This window comes from Nuphar pumila, chromosome 2 (genome assembly GCF_984573655.1).
Source record: "Nuphar pumila chromosome 2, dmNupPumi1.hap1.1, whole genome shotgun sequence".
In the NCBI taxonomy this organism is placed as follows: Eukaryota; Viridiplantae; Streptophyta; class Magnoliopsida; order Nymphaeales; family Nymphaeaceae; genus Nuphar; species Nuphar pumila.
This window is the reverse complement of record NC_143250.1, coordinates 44656414-44682041: the sequence shown is the minus strand read 5'-3', so window position 1 is coordinate 44682041 and position 25628 is coordinate 44656414. Positions and strand designations below refer to the sequence as shown.

The window sequence follows — 25628 nt, the reverse complement described above, 5'->3', positions numbered from 1 at the left end:
AGAAATGAATGATATTGGAAGTGAAGGATTTTTGGATTGTAGTTTGAATAAGGAAATTCGTGAGTTGTAAGTTAAGGGGCTTGTGAATGATAAATCAAATCAATGGTGGAAGATAGTGTATTATATTGGTGTGTATTTTAAGGACATAGATTTGAACAAATTTGTATATATATATATATGAATTTTACTATGGGTGAGTTTATCGACTAGTGAGACAAGTCATTAATAGAGTATGGGGTGTCATGTTTTGAACTTGAGAGAGCGAATAATTCAAAAAGTTTAAAAGAATAGTTATAGAGTGAAGAAAATAATTGCCGAATAAAACAAGCAACTTTTTCTACATGATTTTACTTTATGTGGAAGTATTCCTAATTCGTGAAAGGAGAGTTTGGAATAGGACAACCCATGGGGTATGAGTGAGAGGCTATAATAATTTTTATTTAAGAAGTATATATATTGATAAGCGTGAAAGGAGAGTGAATAGACATAAAAAGATGATACGGATATGTAGAAAAATGAGAAAGGTACCATCCTACCAGGCAGCTTGATTCACCTTGAAGCCCTTCCAGCATTTGACTTACAAACTTCTCTTTCTGAACTTATTCATGTTCTAGCTTCTCCAAAACAAATGCCCATCTATCCTCACCTTATCAAAGTTTTCTACACCAACCTTACTATCGACCATGATCAATCTTCTATCACTTCCATGGTACATGGAAAAAATTTCTCCTTTGACATATCTCAGTTAGGCAATATTTTGAATATTTCTTCTTACGGTATTGAACTTCACCACGTTGTTCCTCTCGACCATTTTGTGTTTCAGAAAATCCTCTTCTCCACTCGCTCCACTCACTTCCCATGGCATGAGAGCAATCTCCAACCTCATGCTCTGTTGTTGTCCAAAATTCTTTCCTCCAATATCGTCCCCAAATCGCCCTCCACGGGATTTATTGCAAATGAAGTCTCCCTTCTTCTTTATGCCATCTTCTCTGCCTTTCCTATCAACTGGTCTAGTGTCATCTTCCACAACATGATCAACTTTCGTTCTTTTAAGTCTCTTCCCTTCGGATACTTCATCTCACTCATTCTTGAATTCTTCCAGATTCCTCTTACAACCGATGTCGTATACTACTCAAACAATATAATTGATGACTCCTCTCTTCATGAAGAAGAGTCCTCTCCTCTAAACTCTGACGACGAAGGCCCTCAAGAAGCAGATCAAGCAACAACTTCTGACCTTGACATCTTCACAGCTATTGTCAATATTCAGAACACCCAGGATCTCCTTCTGAAGAATCAAGCTTCACTACAACTCGGCCAAGATGCACTACTCCAAAAGTTTCACCCTTCCTCCGGCTCCACATAAAATTTTTTTTCTGTAATAACTTTTAATTACTTTTGGTCTGTAATAACTTTCTTACTCTGATCCCTTCCTTTTTGTCTATGACAAAGGGGGAGAAAACCTGTCTCCATTATTGGAGAAATACTCTCTTTAAACATTTTTCAATATTTTATCATATTATTATTTCTATGCATAATGTCTTTTTGACAGGGGGAGCATATTTTGTCATCATCAAAAAGGGGGAGAATGTTGAGAAACTCTGTTTTGATGTCACATAATATGATACACTGTCGTATTTGATTTTATATGATATGATAATATGTCCTCTTGAAAAATGTTATATTATGACTGAATATGTTTTGCCATAAATCTAACGAGTATTTGATGCAAGGATATCTCACCCAAAAAGGATGGAGACTTTCTGTTCAAGTACAACTACTGCAATCATACTCCTTGAAGAAAAAGCTTGATGAGCCATGCATTCCTAAAGTTCAACTGAAGAAATCGGCTACCTCAAGATGAAGATTTTTTTCTTCTTTAGAGTCATATGTAACAGAACCTTCAGGAACATGCATATTGTATATTACATACTCATTCATAAAACCTATATCATAAAAGTATATGATAGTTTCAAAAAGCTCCTTTTTGAAAACTAATAATTGTACCTCCTTACAACCATTTATGAAAAAGGTATTTTTGACATGATTTCAAAATGTAATAATTGTACCTTACATCATATACAAGACAACATGAAAAGAAATGTAGGAAAACGACAAAACATAAAATTGGCTACATAAAGAAAAACAAATATAATATGTTTTGAAAAGACTCTAGTTACCTTCTTTAAAGAAATGTTTTTAAATATGGGAAAAAGACAAAAACATGAAATCGGCTACATAAAGAAAACAAATATAATATGTTTTGAAAAGACTCTAGTTACCTTCTTTAAAGAAATAATTTTAAAATATGGGTAAAAGACAAAACATGAAAATCGGCTACACAAAGAAAATAAATATAAATTATTTTGATAAAGACTCTAGTTACCTTTTTACAAACCCATAGAATGTCGACTTACTTGAAGTCATCATTCTCTTTGTACAAGCATTAAATACCTCCTGTAAGAAATCCTTGTTAATATCCTTCTCAAGAATGTCGACTTTCTTGTAGTCCTCATTCTCTCTAAAGACTTTGAAAAACACAACATAAAGAAAACACTTGACATGACTATGTACAAATAAATATCTCAAAGCACTCATTGTACTTACACTCATTTAAGGTAAAGAAGTACTTATGTACCTCAAATCATTAATTAAAATAAAGACAAAACTACAAATCCAACGTTCAATGTACCATTGTAAGAAACAGACTTTTTACATAAAATATGAATTACCTAAAATATTACAACGACTAAGTGTACCCTATATTTTACTTTTATGGAAAAAGGGATTCTCGAATTTCTCTAAAAGATGTTTTTGAAATGACATAACATTTCACATTTCAAAAAGGCTACAATTTCAAAATGTAACGACTACTTTTTTAAAGCTATATAAACACACTCAAATAAACTATTCAACAAGAGGAATGGAATAGATGTGTGACCTTACAACGAGAAAAATTCTATTCATTATTTGAAAAGAGAGCCTTGAAAAAGAAAAGAAAGAAAAGAGAAAGAGTCAAGTATAGCTCTTTGACAAAGAGTATCTTCTGAGTGACAAACAGAACATTCTGAGAATCCTTCATTCGTGCATTCATATCATTCTGAAGGTTCTATAGGAAGTATTGTAACTTTCTGTTATTCATTGTATTCCTTCTTTGCTGAAAGAAGTAGACCTCTGAGAAAGAGGGTGTTGTCCTTCTCTGTTGAGAGAAGAAGACCTCTGTGGAAGAAGGTGTGCCCCTTCTCTGTTGAGAGAAGAAGACCTCTGAGGAAGAGGGTGTTGTACTATTTATCCGGTGACTCGGATGTTATAGTGGAAAGCTCAAGTGGTTTGCTTGGGGACTGGATGTAGGTCTGGGTATTGACCGAACCAGTATAAACTCTGTGTTTTATGTGTTGTGCTTTATTGCCTGATTATTTTATTTTATCGATCTTAATCATATTTCACTATTCACCCCCCTCTAGTGGAATTTCAGTACATGGGGTAAAAGATCCATAAACGGGGTAAACATGCCCTGGTACACACATTGTCAAAAAAAAAATATAGATAAGAGATATAGATGCATAGATTTGTATTTCACTTTGCACCAACAGAACAAACCCCATCATACAAGTACTCTGACAAATTTAGAGTAAGAGGCTAGATGGATTCACACAATGTAATCATGCAACAGATGGTAGAGGACATAAATAATGGATATACTTTCAATCATATGAACTGAGCAGTCAGAATCTTACCCTTGAAAAGAACTATCCTTTTTTAGAGGCATTCTTTCTGAAAACCTATCAATGATTGCACTGATAACAAGTGGATCAGATGTATCCACCTCATAAAGTGCTTTTTCTAGCAAAGGCAATTTCTGTAAACAATAAGATGAGAATTAGCAAAGGAATTAGCAGTTCCAGAAGCACCAACTGGAGCACATATCTAAAAATAATGGAATCATATGAAACAAATAATATATGTCTTCTGAATGGCATGAAATGTCAATCATGAGCTTGAATAGAAAGAAATGGTAACATTGAATGAACACTAGTACACGTGCATACCAGCTAGCAAAGCTTTGGCAAGCACCTATTATGAGTAAATAAAATCTAAATAAATGCAAACTTGGAACTCGTCACAGGGAAAAAAATACCACAGATGGGACAAAATGAGTTGCAAGACCACATGCAAGCAGATCAGCACCATCAAGCCTTGTTCCAGTAAGACCAATATATTCTCCTGAATAAAAATGATAAAAAAATAAAAGAATATAAAGATTCAATCTAAGAGATACAGTATCCAGAAAGAGGAATCTAGCATTGTGGTAATAATTTGATAATAGAACAGATGATATAAGTCAATCTTGTACAAATCAGACTATTTTTATACGGATAAATAGGAAAGAAGTGACCCAGTCACATGAATAGATTGCTTGATGCTTCTCTCTTAGTTGTTCCAGCTACAAAATTTATTAAAATAACAGGACCTGCTTGGATTCAATCAAGTGTAAAAGGAACCCTCCTCAATCAAATCAGGAGAGCATACGTTTTTCAAATGTCCTAGAGTACCCTCAAGCTTCCTAACCACCTAGGTAGAATGCTTTTGTAACGACCCCAACTCACCTCTGTTGAAAAGTGGATTTTTTTTTTAAAACAATTGCGAAAACCAAAACCCAAGAATCCGGGGCCTCACATACTTAACCAAATTCCAAACCACAAGTAATATTTATATTGAACTACCCAATCAAAATAACTAATCTTATTAATCAATAATCAAAGTCTCAGAACAAAATTAAATTAAAGTCTAAAATCATAGAGCCACATTGTCCAAGAATATCAAAAGTAGTCACCCAGTCTCGTAGGCTCCCTATGGTAGTCGTCCTCACCAGAGTTGTCAGTCGAGGAAGCGGGAAGCAATACGGGAAGCGGAAGCAGGAAGCGAGGCACTTCTAAGATTTTAGGAAGTGGGAAGCGCGGGACGACTTAGGAGCGAACCAAGAAGCGTCTCGGAAGCGACCTAAGAAGTGTCTCGGAAGCGACCTAGGAAGCGTCTCGGAAGCGACCTTGGGAGCGAACCGGAAGCGACCTAAAAAGCGAAGAAGGAAGCGACATAGGATTCGAGTGAGAAGCGAATAAGAATCGAAAGGGAAGCGAAAATGTAATTATATATTTTTATTTTATCAAAAACTAAGATTTATGTCATCATTGACAAAATAAAACATGTATATAGACAATAAATAATATAAGTTGTAATTATCTAACAAATGCATCATATTGCAACTGTCAAGCATTTAAAAAATTATACATCAAAAGAAAATCATAATTCACATTCTTGTTGTATATAAAAGTTTTTAAGTTGGACTACTCCAACTACATCATAAAAAAAAATAATAATAATTCAAGAGTTCATTAATCTGTCATCTTTCTCTTCCCCTTCAAGTCAGCAATAGATCGCGAATTTTCTGCATCATCACGTGCATCTTGTCCTCCACGACCATGTCTTCTGCTCCTTCCTTTATTTCCTATAATGAATACGTTAAAAAATTAAAATGTTCAAAAACCATAATTTAAAATATAAAAAACACAATATCAACATACCTTGCCTAGGTCTCCGGCTAAAGAAACGATCAATCCGACCATGAGGAACTGATATTCGCTCTTGTATATCTGCAGTTCTACTAGATCTGATGGATTGATTTGTATCCTCTTCAACTTCATTTGTACATATAATTATTGGAGGTAATGGAGCTCTTGGTTGTGCATCTTTATGTTTGGATTTGGAAATAGTGCTTGATTGTTGTGCACTATCATCCAAATCTCTCCATCGCATATCCTCTAATCTCAACGTATTTTCTTCTACAATAGGAAGTTCTGGATTGATATCCCATTTTCGACTAGGCCCTTCTTTATAGCGATTATTGTACCTTTTATAACAAGAATATAAAATATGAATGCTAATAAACAATCAATGATAAAAAAAGAAAAAAAAATACCAAAACAAAAGTACAACACAGTTTAATTATACCTGTCAATCAATCGAAGATTGGAATGAATATACACTAAGGTATCAGCACGATCTTCATTGAGCCTATTTCTTTTAACATTGTGAATGTAACTATAGGTGCTCCACACTCTTCCACACTCTTTCTGCAGAAGATGTGCTAATAGGTTGAGATAAAACCTTAATGGCTAATGCTCTCAACTCCGGTGTATCACCACCATAAAAACGCCACCAATTAAGCACTGACATTGTAGGATTCAGTGCATCTATTCGTGTTGCATTTCGGCTAAATCTTACACTTCTTGATGCAAAAGCCACAAATTGTGACCTATAAAGTGTAGATAACTCTTCATTTCCAGAAGATATGACTTCAAGCGCGAGCATTGCACCGTCTAAGATATCATTATCCTTTTTTGCAAAAAAAAATGTTTAGTAACTATAACAAGAAAATGCAAATGAAATAATAAAATAATTAAATCATTTAACTTTAAACTTTATTAAATGGATAGAATTAAATTTTTACCAGGAGAAACTCGTTTGACCCCTCCTGCTGCTGGGATTTTGAGATACTCCGACTCGTAATATTTTGGAGTAAGCATGTGGGCTAGACTATGGAGAGGCACATTCATTCTATCCCATCTATTTGAGACAATCTTATGAATCTTTTCATATAAATTTGGTTGTCCTTTTAGATTGTCTTTGATTTCCCCCAACATGTTGTTCATGCCTTCACACACTTCACCAATTATAGGGCCTTCCTGATCACAAAATTTAATCATCTTATAGATGGGTTTTGTAATCAATAATGCTAAACGTACAGAATCCCAATATTCTTCATCAAGAACAGTTGTTTCTGTTGTAACAACCCTTTTTTTCATAATTTCATCCATGCATGATTGCTTCCAATTGCTCTATCTATCTGAAATTACTGTGAGCCTTAAGCTCTCCCTCACATCAAGCAAGCGTTTCAAAGTAGTATAATGTGAAGCAAACCTTGTTTTTGCAATCTTTATTAATTCTAATTTTTCATTGCTTCTAAAGATTGCTAGTGCTTTTGAATGATTTGTGATATACTTCACAATTTCTTTACTCTGCAAATATGTTTCTCCCAACCAATGAAACTCATGTGCCAAATCCTTGAAGATCAAATTAAGTGTGTGCACAACACAAGGTGACCGAAAAATATACTTGTACGTTTGTTTTAATTCTTCACCTGCTAACTTGCAATTTGCTGCATTGTCTGTAATCACTTGCACTACATTAGAAGGCCCCACAAGTTTAAATCTCGTCTTCAAAAACTCGGCAATGTTTGCAGCTGACTGTTGCATATTAGAAAAATCGCTTGCATATAAGAACATCGAGCCAAAACAGTTTGAGGCAAGTATATTTATCAAGTGTTTGTTCTTGATATTTGTCCAACCGTCTGAGACAATGGAAACTCCAAACTCCTCAAACTTTTCTTGAAATTCATTTAACTCCCTGTGAACACACTCTTTCTCACTGTCAAGCAACATTGTTCGCGCTTTTTCATATGATGGGGGTTTATATCCGGGCACTTTACTAACTGCAGATATCATCTCTTCCCAATATGGTGATCGAAGCACATTGAAAGGTATGCCATTTGCACACAAAAATCTGATAATTTTGTGATCTACATCATCTCTTTTTACCTTTTTAAAGGTATCACGAATATCAACTGTTTTTCGGCTTCCACTAGATGATGTAGTCATACTAATAGGCTTCTTCAAAATATCAATTCTTGATCTCCTCAACTCAAATGCACTTGATGAAACCTCCACTCGACGAACTTGCCTCTTAATTTTTTTTGCCAATTCTGCATTTTTTGCAACTACAAGGCAAAAGGCAATCCCAACACTTTGTCCCTTTGGAGACCCCATGAGATGTGCAAAAACTCGAGTATATGACCCATGATAAATATTTTTGCAGTGCCTGCACATAAAAACTTGGGTTCCACCTTGCTTTCCTTGCCCACTCTTCTTTTGTTTCAATACATGGCGCCATAGCACTGTTGTTTTATGCATGCTAGGTGGTTCATCATCTTGGTCATCTTCAGAATAGTAGTCATCCAAGTCATATTCTTCTTTATCTTCCTCATCAAAACAATTTTCCTCATCACTATTGCTTCAATTAGCAAATAGAACATCTATTTGATGGATGTTAAAAACGTCTTTTTAAATGATGATCTAAATGAAGAAGTATATATAGATGTTCCACCATGAATGGAGATTCCTAAATGAAAAGTGGTTCGTCTTCAAAAAGCACTTTACGGTCTAAAACAAGACCCCAAGGCTTGATATGATAGATTTAATTCTGTAATATTAGAAAATGGTTTCTCATCTTACTTCACTGACACTGCTCTGTTTGTTAGAAAAATCAATACAGGGGTAGTAATATTGCTTTTATATGTTGATAATATGTTAATAACTGAAAGTGATACTAAAGGAGTTAAAAGCATAAAATCAATTCTAAAAGATAAATTTGAGATGTCTGACTTAGGATTTTTAACCTATTTTTGAGAATTGAAGTTGCATACTCTCATAGAGGGTATTTTTTATCTCAAACTAAACTTGCCTATGAGATTCTTGACAGGTCAGGTATTACAGATGATAAAGTTTGTGAAACTCCTGCTATAGTAGGAACCAAAATAAAAATTGATGATGGCATTTCTCTCAATGATCACACTCCTTACAGACAACTTGTAGGATCCTTGATGTATCTGAGCATTACTCGACCAGATATTTCACATGCAGTTCATACTGCAAGTCAATTTCAACATGCACCAACATTTGTTCATATGAGTGCAGTTACGAGGATCATCAAATACATAAAGGAAACATTAAATAAGGGAGTATTCTTATCCTCATCTTCTAATTTAAAATTAATAGTTTATACTGACTCTGATTGGGGAGGTGACCCTAATAACCGTCACTCCACCACTAGCTTTTGTGTGTTTTTAGGAGACTCACTAATCTCATGGAGATGTAAAAAGCAACAAAATGTATCTTTATCATCTACTGAAGCTAAATACCGAGCCATGACAACTATTACCATGAAGATTGTATGGATCCATCAGCTATTAGAAAACATGGGGATTAATGTCGAAGGGCCCACCAAGCTATTCTGTGATAACAAGAGTGCAATTTACATTGTCAAAAAACACATTTTTCATGAGCGCACAAAACATATTAAGATGGACTGTCACTATGTTCGAGAAACATACTTGAAAGGAGTCATAGATCTTCCATACGTAACCTCTGAATATCAGCTAGCAGATTTCTTCACCAAAGCGCTATGCTCACCTCATTTCAACTTTCTTCTGGGCAAACTTTCGGTCATCATGCCCTAAGTTTGAGGGAGGGTGTTAAATTGTAATCCATTATCATTGTAATGCTCATATATATTTTATATATATAAAGAAAGATACATATACATATACATTTCATATATATGTACATGTATCTATCTAATTATATATATACAAATATACATCAGCCATAGGGGTATTTTAGTCTTTTTCTCTTTTTACGCATATTCATCTTTTTTAATATATTTGTATATTTTTATTTTTATTTTTATTTTTATTTTTATTTTATTTCTTATTTTTTCTTTTAAATACTGTACTTTATGTACCTTGGGGGGCCCACATATAGTCGTTGGGGATAAAGATGATCACATTTCTTTCTTTTCTTTTTCCTATACAAAATGGGAATAAAATCATAAAGATGATCTCATTTCAAATGAACTGCTGGTTAAGATAGCCAGCTACAACAAACTTAAGGAATTTATTGTCGCTTTCAACCACACAGCTGTTACATGAGCACAGAAACAAGCATGAATGTTTCTATGTTAAAGCACAAAATCATGTTCCTTTTCAGAGCCGAGCTCGGAGATGGTCTACCATTAGGATTTGAAGTTCCCATGACCATTTTGGCCCCCAGCTAAAGATAACATGGCTCTGCTAATCTAGGAATCATATTCTGTTAAAGTATATATATATATATATGTGCTAACATATATATATATATATATATATATATATATATATATATATACTTATGATCTTGTGTATGTACATATATATACATTAATATGTATATATATTTCTTGATTTAATAAGTAAAATCCATTAGGGGTATTTTCGTCAGTTCACCTTATGTAATTAGTTGTGTTCATTAGGGGCACTTTAGGGTTTTATTCTTTTTGTATTTTACTCTTTTTAGTAAGGGTATTATAGTCTTTATAATACCCTTAAAATAGAACTTGGGAGAGCTTCCAAGGGCTATATTTCTAGTCGTTGGGAGCACTACCAATGGCTCTAGTTGGCCTTCTTTTGTGTATAAATAGGGGCGAACCCCCTCTTGTATTTGTAGCTTGTTCTCAAGCATCCTCTCAATAAAATCCTTATATCTTTTATATTGTTTCTCTTGCCCATAAGTGGCATTGTGTTTATGATTGTATCTTGACCCATAAGTAATCTCAATTTGTGTATGTTGTTGTAGCCAATAAGAGGCACTTTTTTGTGTTGATCATATTTCATTACATGGTATCATAGCATTGGTGCTCTTGGGTTGTAACTTGTATGTGAGGATCAAGAGGAGGATCGTAAGATTGGTGGAGCATTGGTTTGTTGGTATGTTGCCTAAGAAAATGCGCCATCAAACTTCTTAAACACATTTCTTGCAATCTTCTTTCTTCTTTTTTCTCTATTCCTTCTCTTATTCTACTCTTTATTTTCTTAATACGATGGCCGGAAAAAAAGTTACAGTTCTTGTCAAATTTGATGAAAAAAATTATAATATGTGGGTCATTGCCATGAAAAGAATTTTGGTTGACAAAGATTTTGGGACTATGTTGATGGCTCCATGTCATAACCTCATGGGGAACATGGAATTACCAAAGAGTATCCTATTAAAGATAAAGAGAGAGAAGGTTTTTTTAGACTATAAAAAGGCTATTAAAGCATAGGATGTTGGTTATGCTAGGGTTTTATCCCTATTTATGGGGAGTATGTGTGAAGAACCTTGTGAACATATATTGAAATTTGAGAGGGCCGATGAAGCATGGGTTTTTATCAAACAAACCTACACCCAACATGATGGTGCCTATAAAAGGGAATTGTAAGATAAGATTCACAATTGCAAGCAAAGATAAAGAAGTGTTAGAGAGTACTATGGTACTTTCAAAAGACTTTGGGAACAAATGACTAAAATGAAGCCTATTTGGGACACCCTTGATGATGCTCACTGCAGGAAAAATCAAATACTTAGTGAGCAATTTTTTTAATTTATGAGAGGGCTTAGACCTGAATTTGAACATGTTCGAGTATCTATCAAACATCGGAATAAAAATCAAGAGGAGCTTTCTTCTTGACATGAGATTTTAGCCCAAGTTTGCATAGAAGAAACAAAGCTAAAATCTATTACCGAATCTAGGGAGTCCAAGGACAATGTATCGACGGTATCTAGACCTCGTGTCAATATTCATTTCTATAAGCCTCCTCACTTCTATAATAATTCTTGGAGGTCAAGGAACAATGATAGGAGATATGATGGGAGAAATAATTGTAAAAGAAAAAATTACTTGTCATAACTATGGAAATCCGAGGCACATCAAACCTTTTTGCCCTGAATTAAGAAAAGAGTAGTTATCTTAGAATCTCCTCAAGAAAACAAGGAAGCCTCCCACTATGGTTTTCAAGGCATGTCCTTGTTTAAACTTGTGAAAGCTCTACAACCGCTCATCAAAGGCTCTCATCCTCCTTAGCTGGTGCCACAGTCTCCTCTTCTTCACCTCCCAGAAAGATTTCTTGGCTCCTAGATTTCAATGTCTCATTTCATATGACTCTCAATAGTACTATGCTCTTCGATTGTGTTTTTAATTCAAGTAAATCTAATGTTTTTACTACGGATGGATCCTCTCTTGAAATTAAAGGAATTGGGAATTTTTCAAATTCTTTAAAATTTTTCATTCCCAAAATCATAATTATTCTAAAACTGAACTTAAATATTCTTTCAGATTTTCAACTATCGACCATGGTCGTAAGATCTCGAGTTCGGCAAGCAGATTGGGGAAGGACATAGAGAAGGAGATCTCTGTCACATGGATCAGTTGATCATTCTCAAAGATTCTTTTTGCTTCAATGTACAAAAGTTGGATATTTTTTTGTGGCATCAAAGACTAGGTCATCCTAGCATTCCTAAATTATCCAATGCATCTTATTTAAGAAAATTTTGTAATGAAAAAATTCAATGTACAAATTATATTCTTGGAAAATGAAAGTCATTCCTTATCAAGAGAGAACTTTGCCTCCAAACCGCTTGAATTAATACACTCAGATGTTTGGGGTCATGCTCATGTTGCCTCTAAGGGAGGATTTACTTATTATGTGATATTTGTGGATGATTATTCTCGTTTCACTTGGATTTTCTTTTTGAGGCACAAATATGAAGTTTTTGAAACTTTTAAAACTTTTCACAACCTTGTTAAGAATCTCCTTAAAACCAATATTTTTACTTTTTAATCCGATTCAGTGGGAGAGTATGTGTCAAAAGATTTTAAAAATTATTTGGAGAATCATGACATTTTATCTCAAAGATCTTGTGCAAACACGCCTCAACAAAATGGTTTGACCGAAAGGAAATATAGTGGAAACCATTAGAGCCTTGCTTTTGGGTTGAAGTTGCGCTTACTTCAGTTTACCTCATAAACAAACTTTCTTCAACCAAACTTCAAATTATTTCTTCTCATGAGAAACTTTATAAAACTACCCTTGACTATTTTAGACTAAGGACTTTTGGATGTAAATGTTTTGTCGTTACAAATAAAAATGACAAACTTTCACCAAAAGTCATTTCTTATGTTTTTCTTGGTTATGGAGAAACTTAAAAAGGATTTAGATGTTATGACTTTAAACATGAAAAGCTCTATATATCAAGAAATGTTACCTTAATAGAGCAAGAAAGTTTCTTTGATTTAAATGTACCTATTAAAGAAAATAATGATTACTCTTTTCTTGAATTACTTCCTAAATGTGATGATGATATATTAATCAACAATAATGTTGTTAACGATGAACCTTGGTCCAATATCCAATATGGTGAGTCTAATGACATTAATGGTGAACCTCCAGTTATCCAATATGAAAGAACTGGTGATAGACATCCAATTGCCTTAGAACAATATTTTAGCATAGAACCAAGCACTCTTAGGAAATCCACTAGAATACATAAGCCTCGAGATAGATTTGTATCCTATGAAAATTTTGCTCATCAATATGGAGCTTGTCTAGCCAAGATATTTTCTTACTTTGAACCCTCCTCATACAATCAGGCCAAAAATTATCCTGAATGGATGAGTGTTATGAGTGATGAAATACAAACCTTAAAAAAATAAAAAACATGGGACTTAAGAAGTCTTTCTCATGGAAAAAGACAATAGGTTGTAGATGGGTGTTTAAAATTAAAACCAATAATGATGGAACTTTAGAAAGAAATAAAGTCAGATTAGTGGTTAAGGGTTACTATCAGGAATATGGTATAGATTATGATGAAACCTTTGCCCCAATAGCTAGGATGACTTTCGTTAGAACTCTTATAGCAATAGTTGTCATTAGATATTGGCTTATTTATTAAATGGATGTCAAGAATGTCTTCCTCAATGGTGAATTGAAGGAAGAAGTTTACATGGACCCACCACCTGAATATAAGGTTCCTGTTGGAAAGGTGTTTCACTTAAGGAAAGCCTTTTATGGTTTGAAACAGACACCCAAAGCTTGGTATGATCATTTTAGTTCTGATATGGTGAAACTAAGCTTAACTTCCTGTTATATTGACAATGCTATATTTATTAAGAAATCTGATGCAATTATTGTTATCCTCCTTCTATATGTTGACAATATGATCATTAGAGGAGACAAACAGAGAGTTAGTTTTATTAAGAACGTTTTAAAACAAAGTTCTGAAATAACTGGTTTACGTTTTCTTAGATATTTTTTAGGGATTGAGGTCGTATAGTGGCTATTTTCTAACTCAATCTAAATTTGCTTTCGACATCATAAACAGGTCTAGAATTACAGATGAGAAAATGGTAGACACTCCTGAAGTGATAAATGCAAAAAATGAAGATAGATGATGGCACACCTCTGGATGATCCTACTTACTGCCAAATGATTGAGGCTCTTATATACTTGACCATTACTAGACCTGATATTTCACCTGCAGTCCATACTGCCAGTAAATTCCAACATTCTTCTACTATTGAGCACATGAGTGTTGTTGTGCGTATCATTAGATATTTACACATTTTTGCTTCTAAGAGTATTGTTTTGTCTTTTTCCTCCTCACTTGAATTAATTGCTTATACTGACTCTGAGTGGAGAAGAGATCCTAATGATAAACGCTCAACTAATGGTTTTTGTGTATTTGTAGGTGACTCATTGGTATCCTGAAAATGTAAGAAACAACAGGTGTCATTGTCGTCCACCGAAGCTGAGTATTGTGTCATAGCCACCACAACATCTGCAATTGTATAGTTGAGAAGATTATTGGATGACATAGGGGTGCATATGCAATCACCCTCAAGGTTATGATGTAATAATAAAAGCGTTATTTACATAGTCAACAATCAAACGTTTCATGAGCCCACCAAACACATTGAAATAGATTGCCACTATGTTCGTGAAAAGTAACTGAAGAAGACTATCATCATGCCTTGTATAGCATCGAAATTTCAATTGGCCGACTTCTTTACGAAAGTTTTTTCTTCTTCCCAGTTTCATTTTTCTCTCGACAAACTTTCGGTGATTACATCGTAAGTTTGAGGGAGAGTGTTGAGTGTTAAAGCATATATATATATATATATATATATATATATATATATATATATATATATATATATATATATATTCTTCTTGATATAATAAGTAAAACCCATTAGGAGTATTTTTGTTATTTCACCTTATGTAATTTGTTGTGTTCATTAGGGGCACTTTAGAGTTTTATTCTTTTTGTACTTTACTCTTTTTATTAATGGTATTATAGTCCTTATAATACCCTAAAATAGAGTTGTTGAGAGAGCTCCCAATGGCTATATTTTGAGCAGTTGGGAGCACTCCCAATGGCTTTAGTTGGCCTTCTGTTGTGTATAAATAGGGGTGAACCCCCTTTTGCATTTTTAGTTTGTTCTAAAGCATTCTCTCAATAAAATCCATATATTTTTTATGTTGTTTCTCTTGCCCATAAGTAGCATTGTGTTTATGATTGTATCTGACTCATAAGTGGTCTCTATTTGTGTATGTTGTTCTTGCCCATAAGAGGCACTTGTTTGTTTTGAGCATATTTCATTACATATTCAACCGCAACTTTAAGACATCAAAAATAGTAAATCTGAGTAAAATTGCATTGCTGAGATATGTGTCCTACATGTTGCTTTGAGTCATAAATAGTTGTCATGCTTTTCAAAAAAAAATTAACAGCACAATATCCTTAGCAGTATGACATATCCCGGCTACTGTTTTTTTTTTATGTTTGTGTCCATAAGAGCTATAGAAAACCTATATAATAAATGTACTTCAGATTTTCTATAAACACCTGTATGGAAAGAAAAAATCCTGTCCATGTGATACATCTCGCTGTAATTCAACTATAATCCACTACAATGACCTATGTTACATAGACACGGCTACTGAGCTGCCGACGCAGCAGAGGTACATGCTGGTCCGGATCGGGTTGGGTCCAAACCCTAACCCAAACCAATTTTTGTTTATGTCGGTGAAAGGCAGTGCAGAAGAAAAAGAGGAGAAGGAAAGGAAGAATAGGAAGAAAAAAAAGAAAGAGGAGAAGGAAGAAGACCAAAGAGGAAGAGGAAAGAAGAAAGAGGAAGAGAAGGAAGAAGAAGACGAAAGAGAAAGAGGAAGAGAGAGAGAGCATACCTTCTTCTTCTTCCAATCTGCGTGAGAGACAGAGAGAGAGAGGGAGAGGGAGCGTCCTCTTCTTCTTCCTACAACAATTCAGGAGAGAGAGAGAGAGCACACCCTCTTCAACCTTCTTCTGCCAAGAGAGAGAGAGGGAGAGGGAGTGTTCTCTTCTTCTTCTTCTTCTTCTTCTTCTTCTTCTTCTTCTTCCTACAATAATCCGAGAGAGAAAGAGAAACCATACCCTCTTCAACCTTCTTCTTCTTCCTACAATAATCCGAGAGAGAAAGAGAAACCATACCCTCTTCAACCTTCTTCTTCTTCCAATCTGCCAGAGACAGAGAAAGAGAGGGAGAGGGAGCGTCGAGAGGAATGGGTGCATGCGAGAGAGAGAAAGAGGGAGAGCAAAAAAGGAGAAGGGCTCACCTTCCCCTTCTATATATATATATATATAGAGAGAGAGAGAGAGAGAGGAAAGAATTTGGGTCTGGATCATATGTGGATCTAGACCCAAACTCTTTCCTCTCTATCTCTTTCTCTCTCTTTATATATATATATATATATATATATATATATATATATATATATATATATATATATATAGCTGTGTCTCCATACCTGCATTCTTTGAAATTGTCGTATTGTACCCTCTGTACCCGTACCCATGTGACATAGACAATGACATAGTGAATCTAAAATCAAGTTTCATAGGAAACCATGTGGTATTATGCCCATTCACCCATTTATACAGTAGGCCATCAACCTTGTATGCATTGGCATATGCCAATTGATAATCTAATCATGTTAGAATTACTCAATGTCCACCACGAGGAATAAAACTGATACAGTTGATGATGAATTATCATTTTTGTAAGCTGATATTCTCATCATTTTATACATCTTTTCATAAAAAATCCAAATCCATGTATTGTGTCTGTATATTGACTGCATACATAACCATGTGCATGTGACATAACCATATAAGGAGTTTAAGTGATTATACACCAACAGAAAATTTCATGCACAAACAAAGATATACAATCAAGTTGCTGTTTGCAGAATCAAAATCACACAAGATGCTATTAGGTTCAGGAAGTACCAAAGAAACCAGGGAGCCTGGACAAAAAATGAGAAGCACCTACATCAGGGAACAGACCTAGTGCTGTTTCTGGCATTGCAAACACCTGCACAAAAGTTTGCCCATTAAGATAAAAGCCTTGTTGAGATTGAAATTTTATCCAATAAGATAAAGCTATTTGTTTGATGGCACAACAAAATTTTGAAAACATATTAGAAGTTTTCAGCCCAGCGGGAATTTGAAAGAATGCAATCATATTAAAATATTTTTAACATCACAAGCCCCAACATTTCTTATTAATCAAGCTTGCCAATTTAGGCAATGTCCATATGGAAGCCTTATAGAGAATAATGTCAAACTGAAAGGTACCCTATCACATGGCCCAATTTATAATCTTATTAATATTAATAACATGAGAATAGAATCTTTGTTTCGTTTTTGATGCAGATTGGTCACTTAACCCGCATACACAAGAATTTCAGTGTCAAGATATTGCATTTATTTGGGATGAAATTTAGTATCTTGGAAGAGTAAAAAACAAAGGAACATTGCAAAGTATAGGACTTCAGCAGGAGCTACTTCTGAAATCTCATGGTTATGCAGCCTTGTGAGGAGCTCTTGGTTTTGGTGTTGAAAGGTTAACCATGCATTCTGATAATAAAAATGCATTAGCTTAGCATCCAATCCTGTACTTCAAGATAGATATAAGCCATAGTCACCTATATCGTTCAAGGTAATTTCTCAGCAAGGATTTTTATGGGAAATATTCTCAAAAGGTGAAAAATCTCAGAAAAACTCAGAAGCTTAAAAAATTTAAGGAATGTAAATAATTGTAAGAAAATATATGTTTTCTATTATTTTGCTTACAAAAATATAAAGAAACAAGTTTTAAAAGTCTTTCAAATACAAAAGAAACAAAAAATAAAAAAACTGAACTGAAAATATATATAAGATTTTCTTAAAATTTGTAAAAATATCATGATAATATCGCGAGATTTTCCCAATATTAACAGCTACCTTAAAATATCAGAATTTCTCACGATATTTTCAACATATCGCTGATTATCGGTGACTATGATCTAAACATATCCACATAGACTATCACTTTGTTAGTAAAATGGTGGAATCTGAGGAGATCAAGAACGATATTCATGCATAGTGAAAATCAAGTTGTTTCTATTTTTCACCAAAGGATTAACTAGAGATGCATTCAAGTTTCTCAAGAACAAGTTGTACATGAAGAAACAACATTACAACTTGTGGGGGAGCATTAGTTGGCCCCCAGAGAGTTCTTGTTTTAATGGGCATGTGTTGTATCATTCATTTACAAGTCCTTATTTTCTAAGGTCACCTTTTCATATTTGTGTACTAAATATTTTGTATAGTGATTAGAAGTCCATTAGGTGTTGTTTTACATGGTAGGAAGTTTAAGCCACGGTCACCAATATCCGTCTCAGCAATTTCTCACCGAGGGTTTTTTTCAATGTTTTTGTTTCGAAAGTTAGTTTTTCTCAGAAAAATCAGAATTTTGAAAATATAAAAAATAATGACAGAAATAAGAAACAAAGTTTTTGTGTTAATTTGTTTGCCAAATAATAAAAATAAGCAAGTAGAAAAGTTCCTAAAGTAAAAAAGAAACCAAAAAAAAAAAGAAAGCATACGCTTAAATTATATAAAAATTAGAAAAAAAAACAAAAATCTCATTTAAATATCATGATAGTATCACGGTATTTATTTCTGGTGATATTTTCAAAAACTGCAAAATTTTTCCTACATTATTGGCTTACTTAAAAATACCAATCATATTGTGATATTTTCAAAATATCGATGATATCAGTGATTACAGCTTGAACTTTGATGCCACTTCTTTTAGTAGTCTTCTAATTTTTTCATTGCTGTAATCAAGGTTACATAAATCAACAGAAAGTTCATGTCTTAGACCCTCACACATGAGGTTAATAGGGGCCACACACAGTATGTTCCTCTCTCAAGAGTCAAGACAGCTGCTAATCAACCTTCTTCAGAAATTTATGAGAATTTGGTTCTGCTGTTATTTGTGTTTGGATGTACCCCTCAACCTCGAAAAAACAGGACAAGTTGGAACATTTCACTTTGAAGCTTAATACAATATCTCAATTTATCCTGGATATCTGGATAAGTAGGTGTGTCCAAACACTCCATAAATGAGGAGGTTTCAAGAGAAACTTACTTGAGACACTTAACACAAAACAACTGGAGTGTGAAATTTATTGGCAGAAATCACATTGAAGTTTTCCGCATAAAACCCCTTCTAGAAGCCCAAAAAAACTTTAAATTTACAAAGTTAAAAAGTGTGAATAACAATATGCAAAGTTATCTAGAATGCACTTTTAAGAGCGAAGGGTACTACTGTATTCTCTGTGGCAACTCGAAACCTCCCATGCATCGATGCTCCCGCACCACCACCCATAACGATTCCATCAAGAAGTGAAACCTGTTATAACAATGTGTCACTGATATTAACACGATGAAATCATACTAGTAAATGGATTATTAGAAAAGAAGAGAAAGTAATTAGTAAATAAAGATAACATGTGGAGCAAACTTAGAAGCACAAGATCTTAAGCAAACCTGAGGTTTCTTATATGTTGCCATAACATAATTTAAGGTATGCTGGATCCAGAAAAAATTAGCACCAAAAGTCCAATCTCCTAATGCACAAGAGTTCAATAATCAGACAAGCCTGACCAGTATTAACAGAAGCATCAGAAGCATGGCAATCCTTTTCTTCTTGAAAGAAAGGTATGCAAGGTTGCTTTTTATGGGGCACCATGCAAAACAAGGAAGATCTGAAATATCAGCCTTGATGATTGGACAGCTCCCCCTGAGAAAGAGGGGGGGGGGGGGTGGTGTTTGGTCATCATGGTTAGAGATTTCAGACCTTAGTTTAGACCATACCATCCTTGTGATGTGTGTGTGTGAACATGCATGTGTAATTACTACATGCAGGTCTGTGCATGTTACCACCATATGCAGCAACAACAGAGAAATACAATACACCCATAATCACGATCAGGAATCTGTCAACACAAAAAAGGAAAGAAAAACAATAAAAAAAGAGGAAGAAAACCATTGCCTTCTGAAGAATGACGTGAAACAGTGGCAGCATCACCACCAGCACAAAAACCTCTTCCTTTTCCCTGTAAATTTGTCCAAATAAAGATTTGATTAGTACGGATTCAGCACAGTAAACAAGAGTGGCTCTGCCATCAAAAAGACGACAAACCAAAAGAAACAATTCAAAGAAAACAAGAGCTCATCAAGGAAAGGATGATACAGAAGAGCAGAAAACCTTCCTATAAAGGAAGAGTGCTCATCACAAATTTTTTGGTGAACACAACAAAAAACTTATATAACATTTAAGCATTATGACTATTGATCGCAAAAGAATCTTTTTTACATGTTTGACCTTACATAAATCAAAATCTAGGAAGTCAACCATCTTGGGTGATCCAATATGAAGACACAGGGGCACATTTTTAACATTGATTATAATTTACCAGCCAAAGAACCTCTGAACAAGAGACCTCTCCAACTCATAAATAAATGTACCTACATGCTTTGTGTCCATTCTAGATGACTTTTCCTGCCCCTGAATTTACATTTGTTGCTCTGCCAGATGCTTCCTTGTTCCTAGACACTTCTAATCACTGATTGTGTGACAAATACCAAGATGAAGAATTCTAAAAACTGGAATTTCATAATTCGATCTCCCATTACTAATCATCAAACACCATAAAAGATATGTATAGAGCATATAACTTTTTAAGCTAACAAAATTGATAAGCAAAAGAAGCAAATATTATTCTTACTCATATGAAAAGGATCTTGAGAACGAATAGGATGACACAATAATTCTCAGTTTAGGGTGGAAATAGAGTTGCATATGAAGTTAAATGTATGTCATAACTGATTAGGATTTCACTTTTTCTGTATGACCTATAAGCATTCTTCATTATGGAGTTTGCCTGTAATATTAAAATGGATGACTCTCAATGTGCCTTATAACCTGAAATGGTGATACAAGATCATTCACTGAATCGTTTGTACCTCTCCTGGAAATATGAATTTGTCAACTATCCCATGATTAGACTGATTATCCTATAACTTCAGTGAACAACATAAATTAGCTTAATATTGATATCTTGCTACTAGTTGGTGCTGATCTAGAATGAAAACAAGCCCTAGGCATTAAGAAAAATGTGACAATGTAAGAAGTATCAAGATATGGAATTTTAGCTCAGCATTAACATTGCGGATGTTTCTGCAAACTGCAGATAGACGGTTATTCTCCATGCTAGAAGTGAGAATACAAATTGGGAAATGTTTTTCTTGAACTTTATAGAACTCTGTTCATCTTAATAAAAGTTGGCAGCATCTCTAGCATGGCCTTCTTCAGTCATCCTTTGGCAGTTTTATCGATTATTGATTTATCTTGGGCCTCATCCACACTTATGAAGGACTCAATGAAGCTCTGAGTTCATTAAGTTCCACAAAACCTTCTCCAAAGAGGCTGTTTCAACACTTTAATTAGGTGCAATAAAAGGATGAAAACCAGGTACTTATGACCTGAATATCTACGTTTAATTAGGTGCAATAAAAAGATGAAATGCCAAGTACTCATGACCTGAATATCTATGTACAGCGGCTCCATACTAACTTTTTTTTGGCACATGCACCAGAATATGATTCAAGCTATGTCACACGGACACTGCATTTTGCCCACCGTACCTGTGTCGACAGGCGTGTCCCCGTGTCAACATGCAGCGACACCTGGACACACCATTTTACCTTCCGTACATACAAGTTTGTATCCCATTTATAATTATATTTTCAGTTTATTATTTTATTTTCAGCATATAATATATATTTTAGATATAGCATATATATTTAGATTATATTCTGTTTATTTTGTATTTATGTTATACTTAATATATATATATAGCTGTGTCTCCGTACCCGCATTTTTTGAAATTGACGTGCGGTACCTCCGTACCCGTACCCACACCCATGTGACGTAGGATTCAAGTCACATTCATTTTACTGTCCCATAGTGATTGTAGAACCACACAAACAGGATATTAGCAAGTGCTAGCAGTTCTTAATCTCGTATAACACATAGGGGAATGACAATGACAGTGATTGTCTTGACCTGATACAACAAGGTCTTTGGCGAGAACCAGAAAAGATTATATAAAGGTCTGAATAAACATGCTGTGAGTGCTAAAAGGAATATATGATGCTTCCAGCTTAGAACAATATTTCATATTCGATTTTCTATCTACTGTAATGAGATTGAAATTGGTGCCATCAACTGAGTTTCTTCAGTGTTTTTTTTCAGAAAAAAAGCAAGTCGCATCAATGTCACAATAAAGATTAAGTTTTTTCAATGTTACAATACCTTCAGAATCAGTAACGCGACCCTAGAATCTTCCTCGAACTCTAGAAATGATTTAAGAAGCTGAGAAACCTAAAAAAAATAATTTATAAGAAAGTCAGTTCTTTATGAATAGGAGATAAGTACTTGCATCACGTAAAGTAAGACTCTATCAGCAAATTGTCAGTGTCCCTTACATAACAAAGAAAACCCATTTTTTCAAAAGTCAGAAAGAGAACACTTTTACTAACAATAACAAGGACAAAATGGCGAACAACAAGGTATCACACGTCTTCAATACATTAGTGTCTTGTCATGCCCCTGAGTACTCTATGAGCAAAAAATGAAACATTTGAAATTTAGAAAAGAAAGCAACAGATTGGTACCAGCCTAAGAGAAGGAAAACATAAAAATAAAATTCAAAAAATTAATCAGACCAACTTAAACTGGATTAGAAAGGCCCTATCTAGGCCACCATTGAAGAAACCACAAAAGCGCGATATGGCTGCGGCGAGAATACAATGCTCTAGGAATTTTATCCTTTTTTTCTTTCATGTAACATCCATATTATCTTCATTCACTTCAATTCAGCAAACAGTCGGTAACAAATACAAGCATTGCTTGCATTTCAACGGCTACAACCAGAAGATATGTTTAATTAAACTTAAACAAATAGCACCCATCATCTCATACTGCCAGTCATACAAAATTGAGGGGTACTTTCGAATGCCAAGAGATCATCAACTCTGTTCTTGCCTTCTCATTTTAACTATGATTAGGAGAATTGATTCACTCTTAAAACTACGAAAGACAAGCTGGGAAGTCCACGAAATAACCACCCACGTCAATCACCATGATTCTCCACACAAGGCACGACATCAAGTCATTCTGAGTCTCAACAACGCAATCGCATAAAAAAAGGTTGTGGGAACGATCTAATGAACGTATGGAGGCAATTTTTCGCACACCCATGTAGTGGCACAAGAGGAAGCAACCAGGGAAACCGCTGATTCAGACGAACACGAGTAGGGGTATCCAAGAAAGGAAGAAAGAGAGAAGAACATTTTGTGGGTGCTTCTCTCTCTTCCCACAGCCACCATAACTCTGGCTGGCGGACATCTCCACCCTCTCTCAGCTTGGCTGCCAGCATCCGCATCCCACTGCCACCACCACTGCCGTCAGCCCAAAATTATCGTTCAAGACACATCCCCATGTCAGTTTTAAGAAATGAGGACATTTTAGTAACTGTTTAGAAAAGGTTGTGGAGACATAATGTAATGAACGTACGGAAACAATTCCACACATCCATGAACACAAGAAGAGGAAGAAAATAAAGGAAATTGCTGGTTCATATGAAAAGGAGTTGGGTTGGTGTATCAGAGAAAGGAAATTAAGAAAAAAGTTGCGTGCTTGCCATACTAAAGGAGAACGCGTTCAATTGTTGAGGTCGGTTTAGGATCACCGTCCTCACATGCGAGTGCTGCTCAATCAATACCTACTACCAAAAAACAATTCAGTCTCTCTCTCTCTCTTTCTCTAATATAATATATAGAGAGAGAGATTAAAGATCAAAGAATATTACATGTTCGTTCTCAAAACCAGTCGAAATGATAGAGGCCATGATCGCTGATGATTATGGTTATCACAGCAGAACGCGGTGAGCCACCGAGAAGCAAAGAGCAGTGTCGAGCTTCTTCGTTATATAACGCCCCCAAGAAATGGGCATTCTTGCTCATCTTCTTTACTATGCATGATTTTGTCTTGGGCTGTCCTTTTTGACATTGTTGCGGAAATCAGTTGGACCTTGGATCGTTTTCAGGTGCGTTAATTCGAACTGGGAATACACTAACTTTTAACCCGACAATGACATGTATTATCTTTTTATGTGAGACTGAGACGTGGTCAAAGGGTTTGACGCCAACCATTACTTCTTTTCGTGCTTTTTACCTTGAGGACCTATCAGAAGTTCTCTCTCCCTCTCTCTCTCTATCTATCTTCGTTAATTGTCTAGGTCTCACCTAACCATTGGTCTCTTTTTGGGAGGGTGTTGTATGTTTTTTCCAGAAGATGCACTGTTTGCTACAATGCGTGTTGAGGGGTCCGAATGAGCGTCACGTATATAAGCATGTGAAGTTCATATTCTCGTCTGTGTCGGTATCACTTAGCATTGGAGTTCGGTGCGGTTGCAAAAACTTAAGTACCCTTTCTTGTTATTCTTGCCATGAAATGACGGTTCAAAAAAATGACAAAAATGTCTTTCATTTAAAAAAAAAGAAAGCGACAATTCAAGAAAAGGACAAAAATGTCTTACATCCAGAAAGTCGATGATGATGTTAACTCTTCAAAGTCCAAACGTTCTGTTTTGCATCATTTGTTGTAACAGGAGCTCCCTTTGACGATGCACCATTTGTCATCGTTTGCTGCCACCGGAGCAGCCTTTGTCGTTCCCACCTTGGTTTTTAGATTGTGTTACAACACATTGTTGCCTTCTCATTTCTACCTTGTTTTACAAAACATTCTTGAGTTTGCGATCGACTGGTTCGATCATTGGTGGGCGTCATAGGGGCATTTGTCGGCCATCTCTTTTTATAGTTTTCTCTTTTTTTTCGTTGTCGTTAGGCAGTATGGAAGAAAGCAATGACGCACAAATATTCCAACAAGTGCCATTAAGACATTGTGAGTATCTTTTCATGTCATCACGCTATTGTTGAAGAACGTATGTCGTCGTAAGTACCATTAAAGCATTGTTTTGTTATTGCAGGTGGATCTTGTCCTTTCGATGATTGGAAACTTGAAGATATTTGTAAGTCGGTAGGATTTGTTGACAAGAATGCTTGGTTACAGATGCAAGCAAGGGCCTCTACCCCATCCGATATCGTCCATTCACTCAATATATGCAATGTAACGCAAATCGCGGTTGTAGTAACATACTACCGATTTGTGAGATATTATTTTTTTTGTTAATATCGATTTGTAAGCTATTATGCTGAATTTTTGTATCAATTTGTAATATATTTTGCAATATGTACATCAATTTATAAGATATTATGTGTTTTGTAGTGTCGATTTGTAAGCTATTATGCTGAATTGTCGTATCGATTTGTAATATATTATGCGATATGTATATCGATTTATAAAATAATATGTGTTTTTAGAATAGATTTGTAAGATATTTGTATAAAGAATTTTAAAACGTGTGTGTGCAGAAATACATTGTT

General features: G+C 34.8%; 1 protein-coding gene across 2 annotated transcripts in view; it reads right to left on the bottom strand.

Annotated features, from left to right (window-relative positions):
• The window catches only part of LOC149845370 (3-hydroxyisobutyryl-CoA hydrolase 1-like), a 33057-nt gene extending 8957 nt beyond the window's left edge, over nucleotides 1–24100 (bottom strand). Inside the window, exons 1-9 of one of the 2 annotated variants that reach the window (XM_089997595.1) lie at nucleotides 23993–24041; nucleotides 23825–23905; nucleotides 22435–22503; nucleotides 20110–20173; nucleotides 19605–19684; nucleotides 19384–19467; nucleotides 17016–17100; nucleotides 4139–4224; nucleotides 3738–3859 (exon numbers count right to left, since the gene is read on the bottom strand). In XM_089997595.1, the coding sequence (XP_089853721.1) occupies nucleotides 3738–3859; nucleotides 4139–4224; nucleotides 17016–17100; nucleotides 19384–19467; nucleotides 19605–19684; nucleotides 20110–20173; nucleotides 22435–22503; nucleotides 23825–23905; nucleotides 23993–24031 (710 nt within the window). In that variant the 5' untranslated portion in view covers nucleotides 24032–24041. Of the gene's footprint in view, nucleotides 1–3737; nucleotides 3860–4138; nucleotides 4225–17015; nucleotides 17101–19383; nucleotides 19468–19604; nucleotides 19685–20109; nucleotides 20174–22434; nucleotides 22504–23824; nucleotides 23906–23992 lie in introns of both variants that reach the window. The other variant, XM_089997596.1, reaches the window with a different exon arrangement.
• Between the last annotated feature and the right edge of the window lie 1528 nt (nucleotides 24101–25628).